Below are 23,045 nucleotides of genomic sequence, written 5' to 3' on the forward strand. Positions count from 1 at the left end.
AATACTGCCGCGAAGAACTGGCGCCTAGCACAAGGGCAAGGAAAGGGCCCGAGGCATCGAAGGACCTTGACTTGATTTCTTTTTCTTTTTCTTAATCTCTTCGCAACGCTGCGCTGAAACAAAACTCTGCATAATCATAGCCCGAGCAAGCGTAATAAGAAACGAATGGAGACGACACGGCTGTCGCCTGGGGTCGACAGATTAGGCGCTATTTTGAAGACATTGGAGAGAGAGAGAGAGAGAGAGAGTGTCGCGAAGGGTTTGCAAGTCGACCCCTGACCGTCTAGACGCGAGGAATCGAGCGTCCCCATATAAGCAACGCCTGGAACCGGCTCTGCGCACACGTGGCGTATACGAGGCCGGCGGTGGAGAAGTGCGACCAAATTTCATATCTTTGCGCGCCTTCGGCACTTCGTAAACAGACCACCACCGAGAGCGGAGCGGCTGCTCAGGTACGGACTAAGACCCACTGCTATTTTGTGATTAAGGCTTAAGAAATGTGCGGTCGTAATTAGCGTAGAAGCACCGCGTTGTTTATGTGGTGGAGGCACAGGGGAAAAAAAGTTATAAACAACGGGCACGAAAGCAGTCGCGATGGCTTGTAGATATTGTTGTCAGAGGAAGGCGTCGTTAGGTTCGTCTTCTTTGAAACGGTGCCACAAAACCCCAGCGTGGTATAGGTTATGAATATGCTAATAAGAGGCACGAGGAGGTGGCCAGCAAGGCGATGACGTTGACGACGGCGGAAAGCTTGCGCGAGCCCACTGTCAGCCACCACAGTTTTCGGGCACTGCGCTATTATCTGCAAACAATATGCACATTTATGCTGGCTGTAATCTTTGTTTCTGTCACAATGGTGAATAGTATATTTATCAATTATAGATAAACTCATCGCCATTCTTTAAAAAAATGCATGCGTGTATTTTCTTTGCAATCGTAGGATTTTAAGGTAAATCAGATGAAATACCCGTGCTATAGAATGGCGTCGTGTTCCTCTGACGTCACAGACATTCTCCTCGCCTACTATTTCAAGGTAATGGTAGTTACGTCTCAGCTTAAGTCACTGGACTATGGTACATCATCAATTCGAAATCCAGTCTGTAACGGTAATCCTTAGACATTTACGATTATCAGTTAATTAACGAAGTGCTTCTTGCCTCCGTGCCTGACTAAATGCGGCGGAGCGCCCTATATCGACCCATCATTTCATTAGTGCTGTTGCTGCGCATGCAGATCGAGGCATCATGAAGCCACTGGCAATGCTGGCCACTATCCTGGCGGTGAGCTGCTTCCAGCTCTCTCTCGGCCAGACAGAGAAGGAACAGAAGCTCATTGCAGCGAACAATGAATTCGCCATTCAGCTGCTCAAGGTGCTTCCTAGCCCACCGGACGACAACGTCTTCTTCTCGCCGTACAGCCTCTCGACAGCCCTCGGCATGGCCTTCATCGGAGCCAGGGGTGCCACGCTGCAAGAGCTCGCCCAAGCGCTCGGATACAGCGCCGCCTCGCTCAGCGAGAGCGACGTTCAGGAGGGTTTCTCCCACCAAAACTCCAGGCTGCAGGCGCACGCCCGGCAAGCCGGCCTCGAAGTGGCCAATAGCGCAGCGGTCCAGGACGGCTTCAAGGTCCTCGACAGTTACTACGATACTCTGAATCGCACCTTCAACGCGCACCTCTTTAACGTTGACTTTCAGCACAATGGTCAGCAGGCAGTGGACACCATCAACGAATGGGTCAAGCAGGCGACGCACAACAAGATCGACAAGCTGTTCGGCGAACCGCTGGACACAGACACGCGGCTGGTGCTCATGAACGCGATACTCTTCAAGGGCTTTTGGGAACGCGAGTTCGAGCCAAGCCAGACGACTAAGCACGTCTTCTACAACGGCGGCATCCACGGCACTCAGGTGGACACCATGTTCTTGCGGCACACGACCAACCGCGGCTTCTCGGAGCCGCTGCAGTCGAAAGTACTGGAGCTTCTGTACCGTGATAGCGATTACAGCATGGTCATCGTACTTCCCGAGGTGCGGGACGGCGTGGAAGCTGTGAAGCAGGTTCTCACTATGGAGAAGCTCAACGCAGCCATTGCGTCGCTGAGGAGCCTCCCTGTGGCCATTTCCCTACCTAAGTGAGTGCCGCCTTGAAGTACATATTTACTCGTCATTTTTAGAGACTCGGAACAAGTGGAACTTAAAGTAGTTGCAATTAAGTACTTACGATTTGGCTGCAATTTACGAGCCAGTAAAGTCTCGAATACGTCGAAGTCATTAATTTCGCCTTTGTTCCGTGAGGTGCACAGGTGGCACACCTGAGAAAAGACCAAGTACTCGCATTATTTATCGACAAAACAAAAGAAAGTAAAAACGGACTCGGCAAATTCACCGCCCACATTCGGGCACATGTGTCCAGCTTCTGACCTGACGCGGCACTGCTGTGCCCTAAAATTGGCAGCGCGTGCGCTTCACGGCAACGCGCGTGAACAGACCTTGTCTGGACGCAACGGGATAAAGCAAACACTGATACAGCCACGCGTCTGTTATCCTTAAAAAATGGCTTTATATTTTCGCGGATTCCTGTACACTGAAAGGCGTCAGCATGCTTTAGTTGCTCATTCAAACTGCAGCAGCGCCTTCAGCTCAACGCTGGGGAGGTATTCTATAAGAGTTCACCTAGTGGACATGTCCATTTCGTCTGCTGTTGAAGTTCTGATTGGCTGGGCTGCGCGGCGCGTCCGCAGCTGACAGGCGGCACAGCCAATCCCCACTTCAGCAGCAGACGAAATAGACGTGTCGACTAGGTGGACTCTTACAGAATACTTCCCCTGGTTTCCCATACGCAGCACAGAGAGCAAGGCGAAACAACTCGAGCGCTAACTTGCAACAAAACACTGTGAAACACGAGCCACATATTCGTATATATCAAGGTATTATCCCTAGGTTAAGGTGATAATAATGAAAGAGGAAATACACTTTGTTCAAGAAGGCTCGATGTACACATGCCTGATAGTTTGACAGAGCGACAGCTTCCCATTATTTGCTTAGCTGCAAGGTCGCGCTCCCTACCTTGCAACAAAGTCGTGCTAGCACCACGACATGATTATGAGGCGCGTCTTAGCGGGGAGTCTGAATTAATTTTGATCACCTGGGGTTCTTTAACGTGCACCCAGTGTACGGTAAACGGGAGTCATCGCATTTCGCCCCCATCGAAATGCGGGCGCCGCGGCCGAGAATAGATCCCGTGCCCTCGGGCTTATCAGGGAACGCCGAAACCACTACGCCACCACGGTGGGCGTTGTTTCGTCCAGCTTTCTCTCCCGCGTATTGGACTGTATTATCCTTGACAAAGTAAAACCACTGTGCGCGTGAACGTAGCTGACGCTGCAGGACTTCAAGTGAGCCTCCCGTTAAATTCACACTACCTTCAAGTTCTGAAAATGGAAGTAAACTGTCCTTTTCTTCCTCCGTAGCTTCCTAGCACCAGAGCTCAGCGGCGGGATACGATGTCAGCCACGACTTTGCACCACCTTATTAGTACTGCTACTCCCTTTCTTCGCTTCTTTCGGCTAATACTACACAGTCCGCAGTTGAAAGTGCATGTAGGGCGGAAATCTACTCAGACCTTACAGTAAAGCTGACTTGAGCATGCTGATAAGCTTCTAGCTATAAGGAAAAAAAAGAAAGACACCTTGAATCGATATATTAATGTTGTTTTAAAGAACTGCTACATGTTTATTAAAGTCAGCAATCCGTGCTGCTAGAACGTAACGTAAAGGCCTGAGCGAGGTGTTTACGCAGCTTTCTGTATAGCCTTATTCTTGTCACGTTGTGCTAACAACGAATTGGCTCCTCATGCCAACAATTAAGTTATCGTTAAAAATGCAGGCTTCGAAACTAGCAATCACGAAAAGAAGTAGTTCATGAATCGAATCTCTCGTGCAACCATGACAGTGGGAGAGCAATGGACGTTGCAGTAGCCAACGTTTCGACTCGACTACTGCAGGTCACTTCTGTAGAAGCATGTGCCATGACAATGCGAGAAACAAGCAAAAAACAAGAAAAAAATAAAACGCTGTGTAAAGGCGTTGCTGTAAAATCTCCTCGAACCAGAATAAACCATAACAAGCCTCTACGTCACCATGTGCGTGCTATATAGCAACCATGTACATACAGGGCGTATCAGCTAACTTGTGCCAAGCCTTCAACAATACATGTGTGCACTACGAGAATGCAAGCATTTTTCTGGCGCTCACAGTCCTCTGGAGCAAAGCAAAGTATATTTTACTACACGCTTAGACCCTTATGACTAATTAAGCAACCTTCAATACGTTCTTTTAAACGCAAGACTTAATGCAGGAGTTGCAGAGCCTATTGAGAAATACCCAAATATTTTTTCCCCGTGAAGATGGCTACTGCGGTTTTCATTTTTTTCCCTGACTCAAAGAAAGTGCGCGGCATTTCAAGCCTCTTCTTATTCCTGCCGCAGGTTCAAGCTGGACAAACTGAACCCGCTGAAAAGCAACTTGACCCACTTGGGCTTGGGGAAGATATTCGGTGACGCCGACTTGTCGGGAATCACGGGCGACCGCCAGCTAGTCGTGTCCGACGTGCTCCAGCGTGCTGTGGTCGACGTCAACGAGGAGGGCACCGAGGCAGCGGCGGTCTCTAGCGTCGTCGGCGTCAACCGCATCGGTATTGAGCCATTCCCCTTCACGGCTGACCATCCGTTCATGTTCTTCATCCGCGACCGCAAGACCAACGAGATATTCTTCGCTGGACAAGTGAACAAGCTCTGAGCAGAAGACATGACTGCTATACGTTATCATCCAAAACCTGCGGAAGCTTCGAACAAATATGCGTGTTTTTCTTGTGGCTTGTGGCAAGTTGAGCTATCGTGGCATTAGTGTCAAATTAAATTACGTTCCTCTAAAATAATAAAAAAACAACTCCGAAGAGTGTGAGGACTTGCTTAAGTAAAGGCGGCGAGGGGGAGGGAGTCTGCTCTACAACCGCGCTTGAGAGGCAGTCCGGAATTACCCATCCTAGTCAATGTGAATTCTAAGCTGTTAGAAAGACTGCTCCTGTAAAAAAAAAAGGGGGGGGGGCTGCGCTTGCAAACAATCTGCAAACGATAAGGGTGCCTTCGAGTAAGAGAAACAAAGTGCAATCGAATGCAGCGGAAGAATCCGGTATGGGCTCCGCCCATAATTCGGCACCGCACCTCTAATCCACGCCTCCGTGCTCCAAAACATTGTTCCCGAGAAACGCCGACATGGAAAGGACTCTGCCCCTACGGTGATGTCACGGATATTGGCGGTACTTAATTGGGTGGCGCATGTATGCACGCTCTCCGAACTAAATAGAGGTATATTTGCCACTGCATTCTTAGGCTATCACCATCTATGGTCGTCATACCGGTGATCGTTGCCTTCTTCAAGATTCGACATTGTAGAATGGCCATGCACAGCGAGGCGAAGAAGGGGGAAAAGTCGTCTCATAGGCATCCAAGATAAGAAGCGCCATGGGGACGAAACAATCGGTACACTTAAACATAGAGAAACACTGAAAAACCTCATTTTTCTTCCTGCTTCACAGATAAAACTTTATCTGAAACATTCGTACTTGAAGCATTAATGCACACACAGAGAGAGAAACGAAGTGAAAAAGGCAAGGAGAAACTGGAAGACAGTGTGGTTTGCTACCGAGCGCTGGGGTAAGGTTAAATAAAAATGTAAAACAGAAAGAATAGCGTGTAGATTAAGCAAAGACATAAAAAAAATCGACGTGGAGAACGTCCGTAACAACTACAGTCATCTAATATGCCACCAGAAGGCAAAAAACTTCAAGAGTGCATTGACCGATTTGTGGCGTGATGACTGTACAAGCAGGTGCTCCACGGCTGTATGCTCCGAAAGAGGCCGGTCGTCAAGACGGGCCGGCGCGGTCACCAGTACCTGCCCGTGCGCGTTGTATCGGGGACAACGGCAAAGAACGTGTTCAATAGTTTCCTCGCTGCGGCAATGCGTGTTCCGGATCACTGAATGCGTTCGTGATAATAACGGAGCTAAAGTCAAAATTGATCAATGTCATAGTTTTTCGCGCCGTCTAATGCCAAACGGACACGTTTTTGGCGTTTGATCGTACTTCTAACAACAGGAGACGTCAATTCTAGTGAGCACCCCTTCCCCTACAAGCTAAAGAAGGCGTATAAAGAGGAAAGCTCACATTAGCAATACATAAATATATCGATTTATTGGAAAAAAAAACTTTAGCAGGCCGGGGCCCTATAAAGAAGCCGCAAACTACAAATGGCGTAGTGCGCGCTGATGGAAGCGCCACTGGTGGCAGCCTTGCGCAGAACACTCGGGAAAGGAGCCAGCCGCGCGCCCCAGTTTGCTGCGTCGCTGATCGTGCTTCTCTGTCTCATCCACGTTTTCAGAGCAAAGTAAGCAACGCCCTTCGCATGTGTGGGGTGGCCAAAGCTTCAAGGAATGTCGAAGAGTAATTGTTGCACTGTGGGGGCCTCTAATACCGGCAAAAACGCGCAGGCGATACAGGCAAAGCATCATCAACAATGTAGCAAGGTAGCAATGGATCGCCGCCGTTCGGCGGGAAATTTCTTGTTCTCATCTTTTCCTTTGTCGTGTCGGCGTTTTGCCCGCTCAATCCTATTTAGACGAGTAAACGACCAAGTTCGTCTGCAGTGCAGCATGCGGTTCAAAGACAGTTCGCTAAAGTTGTGAATGCCGTTTGGCGCTTATACTGTTTGCCGCTTCCTTACTGCATTGCGCTAGCTCGGCAGCGCGACCGCACGAGCGCATTGTGTAGTATGTTAAAGCTACTAAAACTTGCAAGAACTGAAATTGTTTTATGCAGCCCGGTAAAGCCCCACTCCTGCTGTCGCGCACTTCATGCTTTCGCATCCATTTTATGCGCGGCTTCGCGCATGTTAAACTGTTGCTAGTTGCTTCATGCGTAACTGTTGATCTTTTTTGAGGTGCGAGGTTTTCACCCTGCCTCGTTTATAACAGTCTAAATCACACTGTGTCTTATCGGAATGATACAAAGCAAGTGCTTTTTAACAGCTTTATTTTTCACCCGAGAGCATCTTAGATATAGTGGTTTTTTGGGAAATGTGTTTAGAGAGTAGGTAACTGAGGGTAAGAATTGCTAATAGTTGCGGCATATGGTATTTTTGTTCCATTTTCGCTGAAAAGTTCGCGTCACGTTTGGGAAATCATCACATCTCGATGCTGTCTGAGCAGGCTTACCACGCCGAGTGATTTGTTTGTTTCACAACGTAGGTCCCTTTCTGCATGTGAATCTTCTACTCAACTGAATTCTTTATTATTATTCCCACGCCGCAGAGGACTAAACCTGGCCTTGCCGCCAGCGCTCATCTACTTTGACTGGCACTGCTCTACCTTTAAATATATCATGTCGCATCTCTCTCTAGTAACATTTAAAAAAAAGGTACTGAAACGTTGATCAGACTTTAGCTTTGTACGTTTCCCAGCAGCTCTCTTGGGGAACCTAAAATTTCAATAAACTGCAGCGGGAACGGTAGTTCATCGGCCTATGCAGCAGAATTGCATCGGTGGTACAGCGCTATAACACGAGCTCTTATTAACCCGTGTGCTTGGTTACTTCGTTGACTAGCGTACGCGTTTCCATCAATCAATTCGCAATTACTTTTCTTGACACGGCTTTTACTGTATTTATTCCGCGATGTCACCTGTACTCACTGGCAGAGGGATCACAATGACATGTGCAGACATCGCACCGTGCGGATTTGTTTGAGATATAAGACTGCACTAATGACGGGTGCTTATTATTGAGGTACAGAAGCAGCATTACTGCAAGGGGGCAATTAAAAAAAAAGAATCAAGAGATCGCATTACTTAACAAAATTTAGCGGCTAGCTAACATGAGCTCCACTTCATGTAAATTGGGTTGATGGCATTTGTCTGCGGGACACACCTTGCACGTATATGTTTGTGGACCAGGTTGTCCCAAACACCGGTAACCTCATGTTCCTACCCGCTCCTACAGAGGCCAGCGTATTGCCTTAAGCTGTCACCGCCGAAGAAGCAGTCTGGCACCCGCACAAAGGAGAAATCACAGCCGCGAACGTCAGCCATCCTTGCTGCAAAGGGTTGTGGTCTGCTACTGATCCCGAGAGTACTGTTAGAAGCGCCCGCTAGGTGGCTATAAGTGGCGTCTATATAGGCGGTGCACTAGGCCTACACAGAATCTCAAAAAAATAAATAAAAAAGAAATCGTTTCTTTAACCTCACCCCCTTTCCTTCCTGCATTTTGTCTCTTCCCAAAACAACGCGGAACAAGTAATTTCAGGTAACCATTTGCCGGCGTATAGTTGGTCGACTATATTTTGATAAGGGTGCTGAGCGCAGAAAAATAAAATTATTAGCATTAAGTGCAATATAAAAGAAAGAAGAACGCAATCGCGTCAGCTAGCATGACTTCCTATGCTCTGTAGATGTGTAAGAAGTGTGGGGGGTGGGAAGAAGTGGAGAAGGAATATAAATCCAAATCCGCTCATATTACAGTAGGACTTCATTCACATTTACGACTTTTCTTTTTTGCTTTAAATAAATTTCAAACTTCGATATCCCCGAGCAAATACTAGCAAGCATTAGGGAGCCCTAAATAAATTACTGCAAAGCTTTTTCTATGGGCCAATTTCGGTTTCGTTTCCCAGCATGTATATGTTTCTTTAGGTCACGATGCAGAAGGTGGTCATATTGGGCCACGTGGGCGCGGAACAGCGAGACCTTTTGGCAATCAATGCAGCTAGTTCGATAGTCTGCTATGCTGCTACTCGTTGCGTGCCCCGGTTGTTGTTGTTGTTGTTGTTGTTGTTGTTGTTGTTGTTGTTGTTGTTGTTGTTGTTGTTGTTGTTGTTAGTTTTACGTCCCAAGGCACCGTAGTTGGGGGGATTTGAAAGTAGGGCTCTGCCCGACTCTACTGGCTGAGAAAGGCTGAATATCACCGATAGCATTGCGCGCGCCAGAGATATCCGCATGCATGACGCAAGCGCCGGCGCTGCCATCTCTTGTTCACTTCGCTGGTTACTCGGCCCGCAGGAGGAAACTTCAAGGCGCTGCCTTGCGTACATTTCTTTTTATAAATTAGAAAGACGCCGTTGATATAAATTTGATTGTGCGAAAACGCATTAATCTTGATTACAATACAAATGCAGCTGTGAAAAGTGGACAACATTGCCGAAAGTTTGCTATGTTCAACCAACATTATTTTGTATAAACGAGTTCATTTAAAAAAATGATGGCCCCAAACACAAATGCCAACACCACGCGAGAGCGATGCAAATGCTATGAGCACCCGTTATGAAAAAAAGATTTCCATGGCGCCAAACGACGGGGAAAATGTGACGATACGCATTCCTCTCGGCTGCTATTGCATATGGCTGCTCATTATAATAATTCGCATGGCTCGTCGCACCACAAATTATGCCGGAAGATCTCTGCAATGGCGGCCCAGCACAGCGTCACGCATCGTGAAAATGACGTTTACGAAACAGCCCTTCCTGTGACGCTCCTCACGGGATATTCCTTCAGCCAATCAGCAAGCTGGCATGGCGCATATCTTGGATCGCCACCGCATATTCGCGAAATCGCAGATGCATTGAACTGGCTTCTGTACGCTAACGTCGCGCTATAGCTGCCAAGCACCAAAAAAATGCATTAGTCGATAAAATTTGCAGCTCCATGTCACGTTTCGACATCTCGATGAAAACGCAAAATTGTATTTTGCAATACTTCTGTTTCCCGGCACACATTTCAAGGCACGTGAGCTCTCCGCAGCCAATCAGAAAGTCAACATGGCGGATAATGGCGGCCGTGCAGCCGCCATGCGTGTCGAGAATAGCGCCCAAGATCTTGGCGCCGGCGTTAATGTCGGTGTCGGCTGGCGCGTTCCCACTCGGCGTCACTCTGCGTCGACGTGCAGAAATTCGAAAGCCGTAATGCCGAAAACAGAACATGCCGAATTAAAATTTTGCATCATCGTTGAAACAAACGTTTCTAGAGTAATGAAAACAGCCTAAATCAGAGCTGCCCCTAATGGACGGCTCAGAAGAGCTCGCACAATTCTCCGTTTGATCGGAAGACATGGCGCTTAGAGCCCGCACAAATGTGTACCACCTATCTCCCACGTTGCGCCCACCGCTGGGAAATAGCGGCAAAACGGACATGAACACTGCACCGGAAGCCAGGCACGTCTACAAAGGCGATGAACGCCTCAAAAACTACTCGCACTAGGGAGCCGTTGCCACGAGTGGGCGTCTACTCAGATATGTTTAATTATTACAGCGTGGGTGCGAGCAAATAATAATAACAACAATAATAATGATTGCGACACATTTGTGCACCAAAGGAGAGCGAAATACGCAACAAAGCGCACAGAAGATAGTTTCGATAGTCTCGTGTGACGTCGTGGCACCATGGCCGCCGGTCATCGGTTTATGCGAATTGACATAAAAAAAGTTTAAAAGGTTGAGATTATTGCTTTAAAAAAACACCATTGTGATTTTTGACACGCGCAAGCACATGATACGCGCAAGCACATGATACGCGCCGCAGTTCATAATGTTTACAATATCACCGGACATTTCCCTTAAGTCAGTGCAAATACTGAAGTTATTGACGTAGATATAGACTAAATAACTCTTCGAATGTTAAGTCAAATAGCGAATAATATTTTTTTATGAGGAAACGCTAAAGGAAAAATCGGAGCAATAATGTTTGCAATTATGACTCACTTATAAGCCGTACAGATCGGTACTCGAAACACGGTTTACAAGGACAGGTCTTGTTATCTGTGCAACCAATATTCACGATTTTTGCAAGACGCCGAGTCCTCGTATAGCATTGCTGCAGAAATGTATGCTATTTCTGTTATGTAGCTTTCACTTGGAGAGGAGGACGAGGAGGCTGGTAGTAAGCTACGGGTGGACTCAGCAGGACCCACAATATGGCTTATATACTCGCATCATCTGTACCAGTGCACCAGATTTCTATTACTAAAACCTTTGGCATCACAGCAGTTGCAGAAATGTCAGCGGTTCTGACGGTATGGATGCAGTTGCACCTTTTGCAACACCTTCGTATGTCACAAATCCGGCGTTGTGAGGAAGCAGGAAACGCTTTCTTTTATATATTTTTTTATTTCTTTTTGTTATGCACAGGCACGTCGTATAGGTGTGATATAAAGCATCTACGATACTCACGACGAAAAAGGATTTTTTTTTTATGCACGCGTCACATTCAAACCTTGTTACGTTCGGCCTGCGGGGGCTGGCGAACTTCAGGGAAGCGACCATCGACCTCTGCCTTGCTAGCTGCGATGACTCGCTTTGTGAAAACAACAATGCGCCTCGTCAACAACCCGTTGGAGCCAGTATGTCTGCTGCGGCGACTCGCTTTGTACGGGCGCCAACACGTCGCGTCCCCACCCGTGCGGCGCCGGGATGTCTAGACGCAGTCGGCGGACCAAGTATTGTTAGTGGATTCACCGTCGCCGTCACAGTCTGTTTGGAGCGGGAAACTACTGGAAGGAGGTGTTTTGTGGCGCCGTGTCATGGGTCTTAGAAGTCGTCAGTCAATGGACAGACGCGGCGGCCACTGTCTGCGGGGTCAACTCAGGGACGAAGAGGTGCCTGCTCAGGGCAAGAGCCCTGTCTGCGAAAAGCCTCTCCCCTTGGTGTGTTCAGTGAAACCTGTGCGGAAGTGAGCGTGTAAACCCTCCCCCTCAAATGTGGCTCGGCTACGATGAGTTTGGACGCTCCGAATTGGTCGAACGTTGAACGGCCGTTTTTCCTCACCTAGGGATCTAGGGAGGACAGAGTGTTTATAAGCATCCGTGGCGCGGCTGCTGAGTGTGCATTCTCTTTCAGTCATGCCAGACTAATTAACCGTAACGTTCTCATGTGGATGCTGCAAATAAATGTTGTATTCCTCGTTCTCGATGAGAACAAGTCTCTCCCTTCAACAACGTCCTCAGCGTGGATGAGTTGGGCGACGGCACGGGCCAGCTACCATCTATTTCATGCCCGACCCCAATCTTTACAAGCAAAACGTTGTGAAATTTTCCACAATGCGAGACGTATTCTTTCATCGCGTGCCTTTGCAGCTTGCAATGTTGCGTGCGATACGAGGAACTCAAAAGTACATGTCTGAGTCACCAGTCTAGGAGCGCGAGTAAATCAAGCCGGCTTCGAGTTCCTGCGCCATATTAGGTTTAAAGAAAGCAATAAATAATGATGAAAAAATTAAAAATATCTTAATGCGTCCAACTACCCCAATAAAGCGGATACGTCGGGGTGAGAATCATGATAAGGAAGCGTGAAAGGAAACGCTATAGGTCGTTCTGAACTCAGCAAAACACTCCGATGAGGCACATCCGAGGAAAAAAAGAAAATACTGCCGCGAAGAACTGACGCCTAGCATAAGGGCAAGGAAACGGCCCGAGGCATCGAAGGACCTTGACTTTCTTTTTTTTTTTAATTTCTTCGCGCCACTGCACTGAAACAAAATTCTTCCTAATCGTAGCCCGAGCAAGTGTAATACGAAACAAAACGAGACGACACGCTGTCGCCTGGGGTCGCCAGATTAGGCGCTATATTGAAGACATTGGGAAAGAGAGGGTGTCGCGAAGTGTTACCAAGTCGTCCCCTGAGCAGACTGGAAGCCGTCTAGATGCGAGGAATCGAGCGTCCCCATATAAGCAACGCCTGGAACCGGCTCTGAGCACCCGTGGCGGACGAGGCAGGCGGTGAGGAAGGGCGACCAATTTTCAGATCTTTGCGTGCTTTCGGCAGTTCGTAAGCAGACCACCGCCGAGAACGGAGTGGCTGCTCAGGTACGGACTAAGACCTACTGCTATTTTATGATGGGGGCTTAAGAAATGTGCGGTCGTAATTAGCGTAGAAGTACCGCGTTATTTATGTGGTGGAGGCACAGGGGAAAAAAAGTTATAAACAATGGGTACGAAAGCAGTCGCGATGGCTTGTAGATATTGTTGTCAGAGGAAGGCGTCGTTAGGTTCGTCTTCTTGGAAATGGTGCCACAAAACCCCAGCACAGTGTAGGTTAAGAATATGCTAATAAGAGGCAAGAGGAGGGGCCCGGAGAAGTGATGGTGTTGACGATGGCGGAACGCTTGCGCTAGCCCACTGACAGCCACCACAGTTTTGGGACGCTGTGCTTTTATTTGTGAACAACATGCACATTTATCCTTGCTATAATCTTTGTTTCCGTCACAGTGATAAATAGCACATTTATCAATTACAGATAAACTCATCGACATTCTTTAGAGAAAGCATGCATGTATTTTCTTTGCGCTCGAAGGATATTTGAGGTAAATCAGATTAAATGCCAGTGCTATCGAATGGCATCGTGTTCCTCTTATGTAACTTACATTCGCCTCACCTCACATCTCAAGGTATTGGTAGTTACATCTCAGCTTAGGTCACTGGACTATGGTGCAGAATAAATTCGAAATACAGTCTGTAACGGTAATCCTTAGACATTTTCGATTATCAGTTAATTATCGAAGTGCTTCTTGCCTCGTGCCTCACTAAATGCGGCGGGGCCCCCTATAGCGGCGCATCATTTCATTAGTGCTGTTGCTGCGCATGCAGTTTGAAGCATCATGAAGCCACTGGCAACACTGGCCACTATCCTGGCTGTGAGCTGCTTCCAGCTCTCTCTCGGCCAGACGGAGAAGGAACAGAAGCTCATTGCAGCGAACAATGAATTCGCCATTCAGCTGCTCAAGGTGCTACCTAGCCCCCCGGACGACAACGTCTTCTTCTCGCCGTACAGCCTCTCGACAGCCCTCGGCATGGCCTTCATGGGAGCCAGGGGTGCCACGCTGCAGGAGCTCGCCCAAGCGCTCGGATACAGCGCCGCCTCGCTCAGCGAGGGCGACGTTCAGGAGTGTTTCTACTACCAAAACTCCAGGCTGCAGGCGCACGCCCGGCAAGCCGGCCTCGAAGTGGCCAATAGTGCAGTGGTCCAGGAAGGCTTCAACATCCTCGACAGTTACTACGATATTCTGAATGGCACCTTCAACGCGCACGTCTTTAACGTTGACTTCCAGCACAACGGTCAGCAGGCAGTGGACACCATCAACGAATGGGTCAAGCAGGCGACGGACAACAAGATCGACAAGCTATTCAGCGAACCGCTGGACACCAACACGCGGCTGGTGCTCATGAACGCGATACTCTTCAAGGGATTTTGGGAACGTGAGTTCCAGCCAAGCCAGACGACTAAGCACGTCTTCTACAACGGCGGCATCCACGGCACTCAGGTGGACACCATGTTCGTGCGGCACACGACCAACCGCGGCTTCTCGGAGCCGCTGCTGTCGAAAGTACTGGAGCTTCTGTACCGTGACACTGATTACAGCATGATCATCGTACTTCCTCAGGCACGGGACGGCGTGGAAGCTGTGAAGCAGGTTCTCACTATGGAGAAGCTCAACGCAGCCATTGCGTCGCTGAGGAGCCTCCCGGTGGCCATTTCCCTACCTAAGTGAGTGCCGCCTTGAAGTACATATTTATTTACTTGTAAGCTTCAGAGACTCAGAACAGGTGGAATCTGTTCTTGGTGGAACTTAAAGTAGCTGCAATTTAGTATACTTGCAATTTTGATGCAATTTGCAGGCCAGTAAAATCTCGAATGTCACGTCAAATTAATTTTGCCTTTGCTCCGTGCGATGCACAGGCGGCACAACTGAAACGACCACGTATACTCACATTATTTGTCGACAAAGCAAAAGAAGGCAAAAACGCACTCAGCAATTTCACCGCCCACATTCGGGCACATGTGTCCAACTTGTCACCTGACGCGGCACCGGTGGGCTTGAACTCGGTAGCGCGTGCGCACCTGACCACGCGCGTGGACAGAGCTTTGCTGGACCATCGGGATATAAAGCAAATACTGACACAGGCGAGCGTCTGGTATCGTTCAAAGTGACTTTATATTTTCCCGGACTCCTTACTGGACGAGGTCGGCATGCTTTAGTTGCTCAGTCAAACTGCCGCAGCGCCTTCGGCTCAACGCTGGTTTCCCATACGCAGTACAGAGACTAAGCTGAAACAACTCGAGCGATAGCTTTCAACAAAACAAACACTGTGAAACATGAGCCACACGTGCGTATATAGCAAGGTATTATCCGTTAGTTAAGGTGAAATTAATGAACGAGGGAATAAAATGTGTAGAAGAAGGCTCGGACTACACATGCGTGATAGCTTCACAGAATGACAGCTTCACAATATTTACTTAGTTGCAAGGTAGAACCCGCCACCTTGCAATTAGGTCGTGCTAAAACCACAAAATTATTATGAGGCTTGTTGCAGGGGGGTCTCTGGATTAATTTTGATCAATTGGGGTTATTTAACGTGCCCCCAGTGCACGGTAAACGGGAGTCTTTGCATTTCGCCCCCATCTAAATGCGGCTGCCGCTGCCAGGACGGGATCCCGCGCCCTAGGGCTTATCCGCGCGACGCCAAGCCACCATGGCATCTTGGTGGGCGTTGCTTCGTCTAGCTCTATGTGCTGTGTATTGGGCCGTATTATACTCGTTGAGGTAAAGCCACAGTGCATGACAACGTATAGCTCGCTCCAGGACTTCGTGTGAGCCTCGATCCCCTTAAATTCGCGCTACCTTCAAACTCTTCAAAGGGAAGTGAACCGTCGTTCTCGTCCTCCGTAGCTTCCTATAGCATCAGAGAAGGTATTCTGTGAGAATCCACTTAGTGGACATGTTGATTTCGGCTGCTGCTTAAGTTCTGATTGGCTGGACTGGGCTGCACGTCCACAGCGGCCAGGCGACACAGCCAATCATAACTTCAACTGCAGATGAAATAGACTTGTCCACGAAGTGGACTCTCACAGAATACTTCCCTGGGGCTCAGCGGGCGTCAGCCACGACTACAGCACCACTTAATACTAATAGAACTCACGTTCTTCCCTTCTTTCGATGCATACTATACATTCGGCTGTTGAAGGTGCATGTAGGGCAGCAAAGCTGACTTGAGCATGCTGATAAGCTTCTATTAGAAAAGAAAGGACACCTCGAATTTTTATATTAATGTTCTTTTTAAGAAGTACTGCATGCTTATTAAAATCAGCTATCTGTGCAGCTAGAAAGTAACCTAAAGGCCAGAGCGAGGTGTTTACGCAGCTTTCTGTGTAGCCCGATTCGTGCTACGTTGTACTAATAACGAATTGGTTTGTCACGCAACCGAGCTATCGTTCGAAATGCTGCTTTCGATAGTGGCAATCACGAAAAAGAGTAGTTCATGAGTAGAATCTCTCGTACAGCCATGAATGTGGGAGAGCAACGCAAGTTGCTGTAGCCAACCTTCCGACTCGACTACTGCTGATCGTTTCTGCACAAGAATTTGTCATGACATTGCGAGAAACCAGAGAAAAACAAAATGAAGAAAAGAAGTGAGAGCGCTGTGCGAGGCCTTACTGTAAGATCTCCTTGCACCGGAATATCTCATAACAAGCTTCTACTTCAACATTTGCGCGCAATATATAAACCACGTACATACCGGGCGTATCAGCTAACTTGTGCCAAGCCTTAAGATATACACGTGTGCGCCACGAGAATTAACCAACCCTCATTGTATTCTTTAAAACGCAACACTTAATGCAGGAGTTGTACAGCCTATTGATAAATGTCCAAATATTTCTTCCCCGTGAACATGGCTGCTGCGGTTTTCATTTTTTTCGTAATTCAAGGAAAGCGCGCGACATTCCCAGCCTCTTTCGATTTTCGCCGCAGGTTCAAACTGGACAAATTAAACCCACTGAAAAGCAACCTGACCCACTTGGGCTTGAGGAGGATATTCGGCGATGCGGACTTGTCGGGCATCACGGGCAACCGTCAGCTAGTCGTGTCCGACGTGCTTCAGCGTGCTGTGGTGGAGGTCAACGAGGAGGGCGCCGAGGCTGCGGCAATAACCATCGCCGACGCCGTCAACCGCGCCGGCTTTGGGCCATACCCCTTCACGGCTGACCATCCGTTCATCTTCTTCATCCGCGACCGCAAGACCAACGAGATCTTCTTCGCCGGACAAGTGAACAAGCTCTGAGGAGACGACATGACTTCCATACATTATAATCCAAAACCTGTGGAAATTTCGAACGAATACGCATGCTTTTCTTGCGACTTGGGGCAAGTTGGGCAATCGTGGCATTAGTGTCAAATAAGGTTATGTTCGTCCCAAGTAGTAAAGAAACAACTCCGATGAGTGCGGTGACTTGGTAAGGTAAAGGAAGCGAGTGGGAGGAAGTCTGCTCCACAACCACACAAGACAGGTGGTCCCGAATCACCCATCCTACTCAATATGGATCCTGAGCTGCTAGAAAGACAGATCACCGTTTTAGTAAAAGAAGGCGCTGCGCTTGCAAACAACCTGCAAATGATACGATTGCTTGCGAGTAAGAGAAACAAAGTGCAATCGGATACAATTTAGGAATACAGTATGAGCTCCGTCTATAATGCGGCACCGCACCTATAAACCGTTTATTCATGGGCGCCACCATGGATGGACGGACGGATGGATGGATGTTATGAGCGTCCCCTTCGGAACGGGGCGATAGGTTGCGCCACCAAGCTCTTGCTATTATACTGAATGATGTCCTACCTAGGTTAAACAAGAAATAAAGAACCACTATGAACTCCCGCAACCAAATTTTGTGATCCCCTATTGCGAACTTTGCTTTTGTACGTCTCCGTTTTTTGTCGTTTCCCTACTTCCACCAATCCTCCAATCGCCTGTTACTAAACCCTATTGCGGACATGTTTACTTTCCCACTGCTCTCGTTGAACCCAAGGGCTTCAAGGAGACCAGTGGCGTCTAAATCGACCGCTGGGCTTCACATTCTAATAAAACATGCTCCACAGTTTCCATAGTTTTGCCGCCGCAAACACATGCTTCTTCTCCTTTCTTATATCTCGCTTTATATGTGCGTGTTCCAAGGCAACCCGATCTCGCTTCAAAAAGTAGTGAGCTTCTCTTTGAGTTATCATAAATTGTTTCTTTCCTGATTTCGTTTTTTCCTCTTAAGTAGTTACTGATGGTAGGTTTCTTTTCCAATGCCGCCACTCATGAGATTATTTCAGCCTCTCTGACTTTCCACTTGACATTCTCTGTTGCTGTGTTGCCCACCCTACAGGCCGCATACTTGCTGGTAAGCTTCCTAGTTCTTTTCCTCCACTGTGAATCAGTGTTTTTCCTGTACAGATAGCTCAACACTCTTCCAGCCCATTTACTCTCTTCCATTTTTCTCAGTCGTCCTTCATAATTAATTTTACTGCAAGCTTCCCTCGCTTCAAAGCTAGTCCAGCCAGTATCACCCTGCTTAGCTTCATTTGTGCGTCTTCCCGTGAGCGCCCAATGCGAGGCGTCCCACTGACCTTTGGTTCCCATCGAGTCCTGAATGTACCCCTGATTTAAAGCAAACAACGTAAAGCTTGCTTTAAGTAAAGCTTACAATGCTTTCCTCACCACAGTATATATAGGTGGGGTTCCTCTAAATGGGAGAAGGCGTAATGCCAGTGGGTGCGGCAATGAGCGAAGGTGTGTTAGAGTGTCGAATTGAGAATAAAGGAGTGCTGTGCACAAGGTCAGGGACCCGGCCGTCTGTCAATCACGCGTCAACGTCCGTGTGTCAGACGGCGTATCAACGGCGTGCACAGCAGCCCTCTATTACCTGTTTCGTTGGTGGTCGTGGGCTATCGTGTCTATGAAAGAGATAATAGAAGGAGCGGCAGAAGACGGTGCTCGTAAAAAAAAAAAGGAAGATACTGAAATGGTATAAATAAATAAAGGGAATGAAAACGGAAAGAAGGAAAAAAGAGAAAAATAAACAAGAAAAAGAAAAAAAGAACGCTAAGAAATCAAACTGAGTGTTGTTGCCTACAGCTTGAAATTTAGCATAGCGAATAGATTCTAAAAGCTCCATTTGAAACATTTATGGCTATTGGTTGCAATGTCTTCAACTTATGGATAAGGTGTGATTCCCTGTATTTTCTTTCTCGCTAAGAACGGAAATTTGACTGTAAGATGTAGAAGAACCCTTTTGAAGAACCCCACCTATACATATATACCATGGCAAGGAAAGCATATGTCGCCTTGAAGAAGACAAATCCACTTGTCGTAACGCTGGCTCCTGCTTTCACCTTGTTCTCGTTTTGCTCATTGTCCCGTGAAAATACTGGCAAGCCTTAGGGAGTCTTAAATAAATTACTGTAATACTTTTTCTACGGACCGATTTCGGTTTCGTTTCCCAGCATGTGTATGTATCTTTAGGTCACGACGCAGAAGGTGCTCACATTGGACCTTGTGGGAGTGGACCTTTTGGCAATCACTGCAGCTAGTTCGATTGTCTGCTATGCTGCTACTCATTGCGTGCCCCGATTATTATTATTATTATTATTATTATTATTATTATTATTATTATTATTATTATTATTATTATTATTATTATTATTATTATTATTATTATTATTGCTGGGAGTTTTACGTCCCAACGCACCGTAGTTGGGGGGATAGGAAGGTAGGGCTACGCACAAATTTTGACAACATATATGGGGCGCTTTATTGTGCACTAAAAGTAACCGAAGTTACACGAAGCTTACCGCATTCCGCCCGCATGGAAATGCGGCCAACGCTGCTGCGAATCGAATCAGCAACTTCGTGTTCAACGGAACAGCGCCATAGTCACCAAGGCATAGCAGCGGGTCTTTTCTTTCTACGCCATGGCGGCATGGCCATGGCTATTTCAGTAAAATTAGTTCAAAGAAAAAACAATGGAGTACATCGGCTCAGATGTGATAATCGGGGAACGCTGCTGCACTTGAACCATTTTTCGTGTCACCAAAAAAGGCTGTTAAGGCTTTTATCAACGTGTTATTCTCATTATTAATCTTACCAATCTCATTATGTAAAAAGTATTATATGCGGAAACCCACGACGACGATTGTCAACGTAAGCGAATAACCGAACGCTTCCAGAAAAGTATTCGCTTTATTAAAGCAACGATCTGCATCAAGTCGTATGTCTGTTGCAGTGAGAATCGATATTTAGGTAGCTAGCCTTTGTTGTTCCCTTCCTTAATTGCGTAGAGAACAAAGTCATTAACCGGGAGATCTGCAGCGGTATAGCATATAGACACAGCGCGCGAACAGAACATCTAAACAAGGCCTCAAAGAGGTTCGGCGATGAACGTACTCTGCAATTCGTTTTCGCCAAAGCACCTGCCCTTTGTATCGGCGCCTTTCCATAGGCGGTCAAAGTCCAACCACCGCCAACTTCCGACCACCGACCAACACGAAAACGGGCTAAAGAGCCAAAGAAAGCTATTCGCTTAGGAATACACCGAGTTAGCTTCCGCAACTCAATACAGCACAAAGCAGTTAAACGTATGACAGTGACGACACGATTACGACGATGAAACTACGGCAATGACGAAGCGTGAGCTATATCCCTGCAGCTACGTATTTAGGTATGTACGCTGCCCAGCCTCACATTCTGCGCCAGAGCACACAGACAGGTGTACGGTTTGGCGTCCGGCATCTCGGAGTCACCCACCACGTCGCCGAGGCGACGTCAGACTTCACGGATCTGCATCATCACCTTGAAACTGCGCTCTTAGCAGCAGACTGTCGTAGCTTTTGCAGAACAGCCCTTCTTGGATTCCGACTTGCCGTGAGTAACTAGGAGTGGCCATCCAGGACCGGCTGCCGAGGAAACCTCACAAGTGCTATAGGAGATCCCCGCGATTTCCGTGTGAATTCATCATAGTCCACCTGACGTCCCGCTGTGCCGGCGGTTGTCAATCTGTTCCCGCCCCCCTTCCCTACTTTCGAGGGTTGTGAGATGTGCTCACCCCTCCTGCGTGCTCTATCCACCTTGCCGGAAACGCTGCAATAATTCTTCTGCGTTTCCTGTCGTCTCTTTCTTTTGCAAGACGTCCTCTTTCCCTCCTCGAGCTATCAAACACGTGTGCGTGTTTGCTCCGCGGAGGCGAACCTACGACGAGAATTATTAGACCTCAACGCCGCTTTTGACGGCTTAGCGAGGGCGCTGTCCTTGCACGTGGTGCGCGCCTACTCATAGGGTTTTTCACTATTTGGGCTACACACGAAGGCGATATAGCTTTACGATGCGCCGTTCGCGTGCGCCTTTTCGTGATCACCCCGAAACTGCGATGACGCCGTTATTGCACCGGCTAATCACGAACTACGTCAGGTATTTACAAGCCCGCTCCCCCATACTGACGCAAAACTATCCTCGAGTGCTTGCGTGCCTCGTATCTATTGCACGCATCGAATCTCCAGCTCCGCGGCGCCTGCATATACGCGTTCTTGTAGCATCAAGCTGCCGTAGGGGTCATTAAAGCGGCACTAACAAAGCTCTTGCGCTGTCCTTGAGAGCCGTCAGAAGAATTTCGTCACCTCGTTAGGCGATCGACCGGATGCCGTCTCATCGCATGGTCATCGTTACGGCCTACGCACGCGGGTTCACTCTGTATAGCAAGAGGTAGCCCTCTAGCGAGGTGGAATTCCCTACTGCTTCCACTCCCCAACTCTGCGCGTATTCCTGCAATCTGTACTGCTTTCTGAACCGCGTACGTATTCTTCGAATAATTTGCCTCCGTGAGAAGTATGCACTGTTGCGAAATTCTTCATCGGTAACTGTTACCCGTGACTGTGAAATGAGAATGACACTGAACCTCTGCACAGCTCTAGACAGTTCAGGGCAGAGTGACCGAGTGACAAGAGCTCGCGTACTATAATATTATAAATTTTCCTAATAAGTACTATTTCTAAACTTTTTGTTTTAAAGCTATGAAAAATAGTTAACTGAGCCCCCTCTTTGCTTACCAACTTGTCGACAGCTACGTTACACCGACTGCATACGTAGCGCGATATTCTTGTCGAGGTCACTAGTCAGCTGACCTTGGGGAGTGCAATGCCGAAGTGGGAATACCACATACTATCATTGTCTTCCAGCCCTGTAATCTGTCCCCATCTCATCTCTTGCAAGGACACTGAAGAAAAAATTATTTGAGTTACGTCAATATGTTACGCTTACAGTAAAGGGCTAGAAAAAAAGCGACTCGTATACCATCAGAAGAGGCTTGCTAAGCCATAAAAGACGCGAAAACGAAAGACAGGTGGCGACGCCACCTTGAAATTTCTGCACTAGCTCACCGTGACGTCATAGATTTTGAACGCGACTGCTCGGGCCTAGGTACTCTTTTATCGGGGAAAGGTAAATCACACATCGTATTCTAATAATGCACGGCCAAAGATTGAACTTTGCAAGTTTCAAGAACTTCAGCTGAGCCACAGCCTGTGGAATCTGAAAAAAAAAAAGGTATTTTGAAATTCGTGACATTACGCTGATGTACCGGCGCAGGAGTTTCGGCAATTAGTCTGAAAAATGAAATTTCGACATTCATTATCTGCTCGAGTAATCGAATTTCTGCGACGAGATTAACAAAAAAGAAGTTTTGAAAGAATGCATTATTAGTCTGAATTGATTTATTGCTTGTACATATAGGGTTCCTTTCACTCCGTTTCGGTTACCACGAGCACTCCTAAGCAACGGCAACGAAATACACTGACGCTCAAAAGCGGCAATATAGCGACGGGCACCATACTGTTGTGGTACAGTACAGATCGCTACATATACGCTACAGATCATGCAAACACTTTGAAAGTTGGTTAGAATTACATTTTTATTTGTTATTTCTTTTTTCACGTGCACAATACATTCTGGAAAATAAAGAGAGGGAGAAATGGGGTGGAAAAGGCAGGGAGATTAACCGGAAGAGATTCTGCTTTGCTAGTTTGCACTGGAAGAAGGGGAAATGAAAGACGGAATAAATAGGTTCGGGGGGGGGGGGGGAGGATACATAAAGCAAATGCACGAAAAAAAAATGGAGAGGTTAAGGAACGTCCGTCAGTACCATAA

General features: G+C 47.6%; 2 protein-coding genes across 3 annotated transcripts; both read left to right on the plus strand.

Moving 5' to 3' along the window:
• The first annotated feature begins 292 nt into the window (after positions 1-292).
• Positions 293-4,952, plus strand: LOC135898101 (iripin-2-like). The gene is made up of 3 exons (XM_065426842.2): positions 293-452; positions 1,234-2,131; positions 4,486-4,952. Exons 2-3 carry the CDS (start codon positions 1,245-1,247, stop codon positions 4,793-4,795), a joined length of 1,197 nt encoding a protein of 398 aa, XP_065282914.2. The 5' UTR covers positions 293-452; positions 1,234-1,244; the 3' UTR covers positions 4,796-4,952.
• A 7,776-nt stretch (positions 4,953-12,728) lies between these two features.
• On the plus strand, positions 12,729-17,859 carry LOC135898213 (iripin-3-like). Of its 2 annotated transcripts, none has more exons than XM_070536599.1 (3): positions 12,729-12,812; positions 13,680-14,577; positions 16,841-17,859. In XM_070536599.1, the coding sequence occupies exons 2-3, from the start codon at positions 13,691-13,693 to the stop codon at positions 17,148-17,150; spliced, it is 1,197 nt and encodes a 398-aa protein (XP_070392700.1). In that variant the 5' UTR covers positions 12,729-12,812; positions 13,680-13,690; the 3' UTR covers positions 17,151-17,859. The 2 variants fall into 2 exon arrangements, with proteins under 2 accessions (XP_070392700.1, XP_065283134.2); XM_065427062.2 differs by having other exon boundaries at positions 12,743-12,899.
• The last annotated feature ends 5,186 nt before the right edge of the window (positions 17,860-23,045 follow it).

Source organism: Dermacentor albipictus, chromosome 3 (assembly GCF_038994185.2).
Source record: "Dermacentor albipictus isolate Rhodes 1998 colony chromosome 3, USDA_Dalb.pri_finalv2, whole genome shotgun sequence".
Lineage (NCBI taxonomy): Eukaryota > Metazoa > Arthropoda > Arachnida > Ixodida > Ixodidae > Dermacentor > Dermacentor albipictus.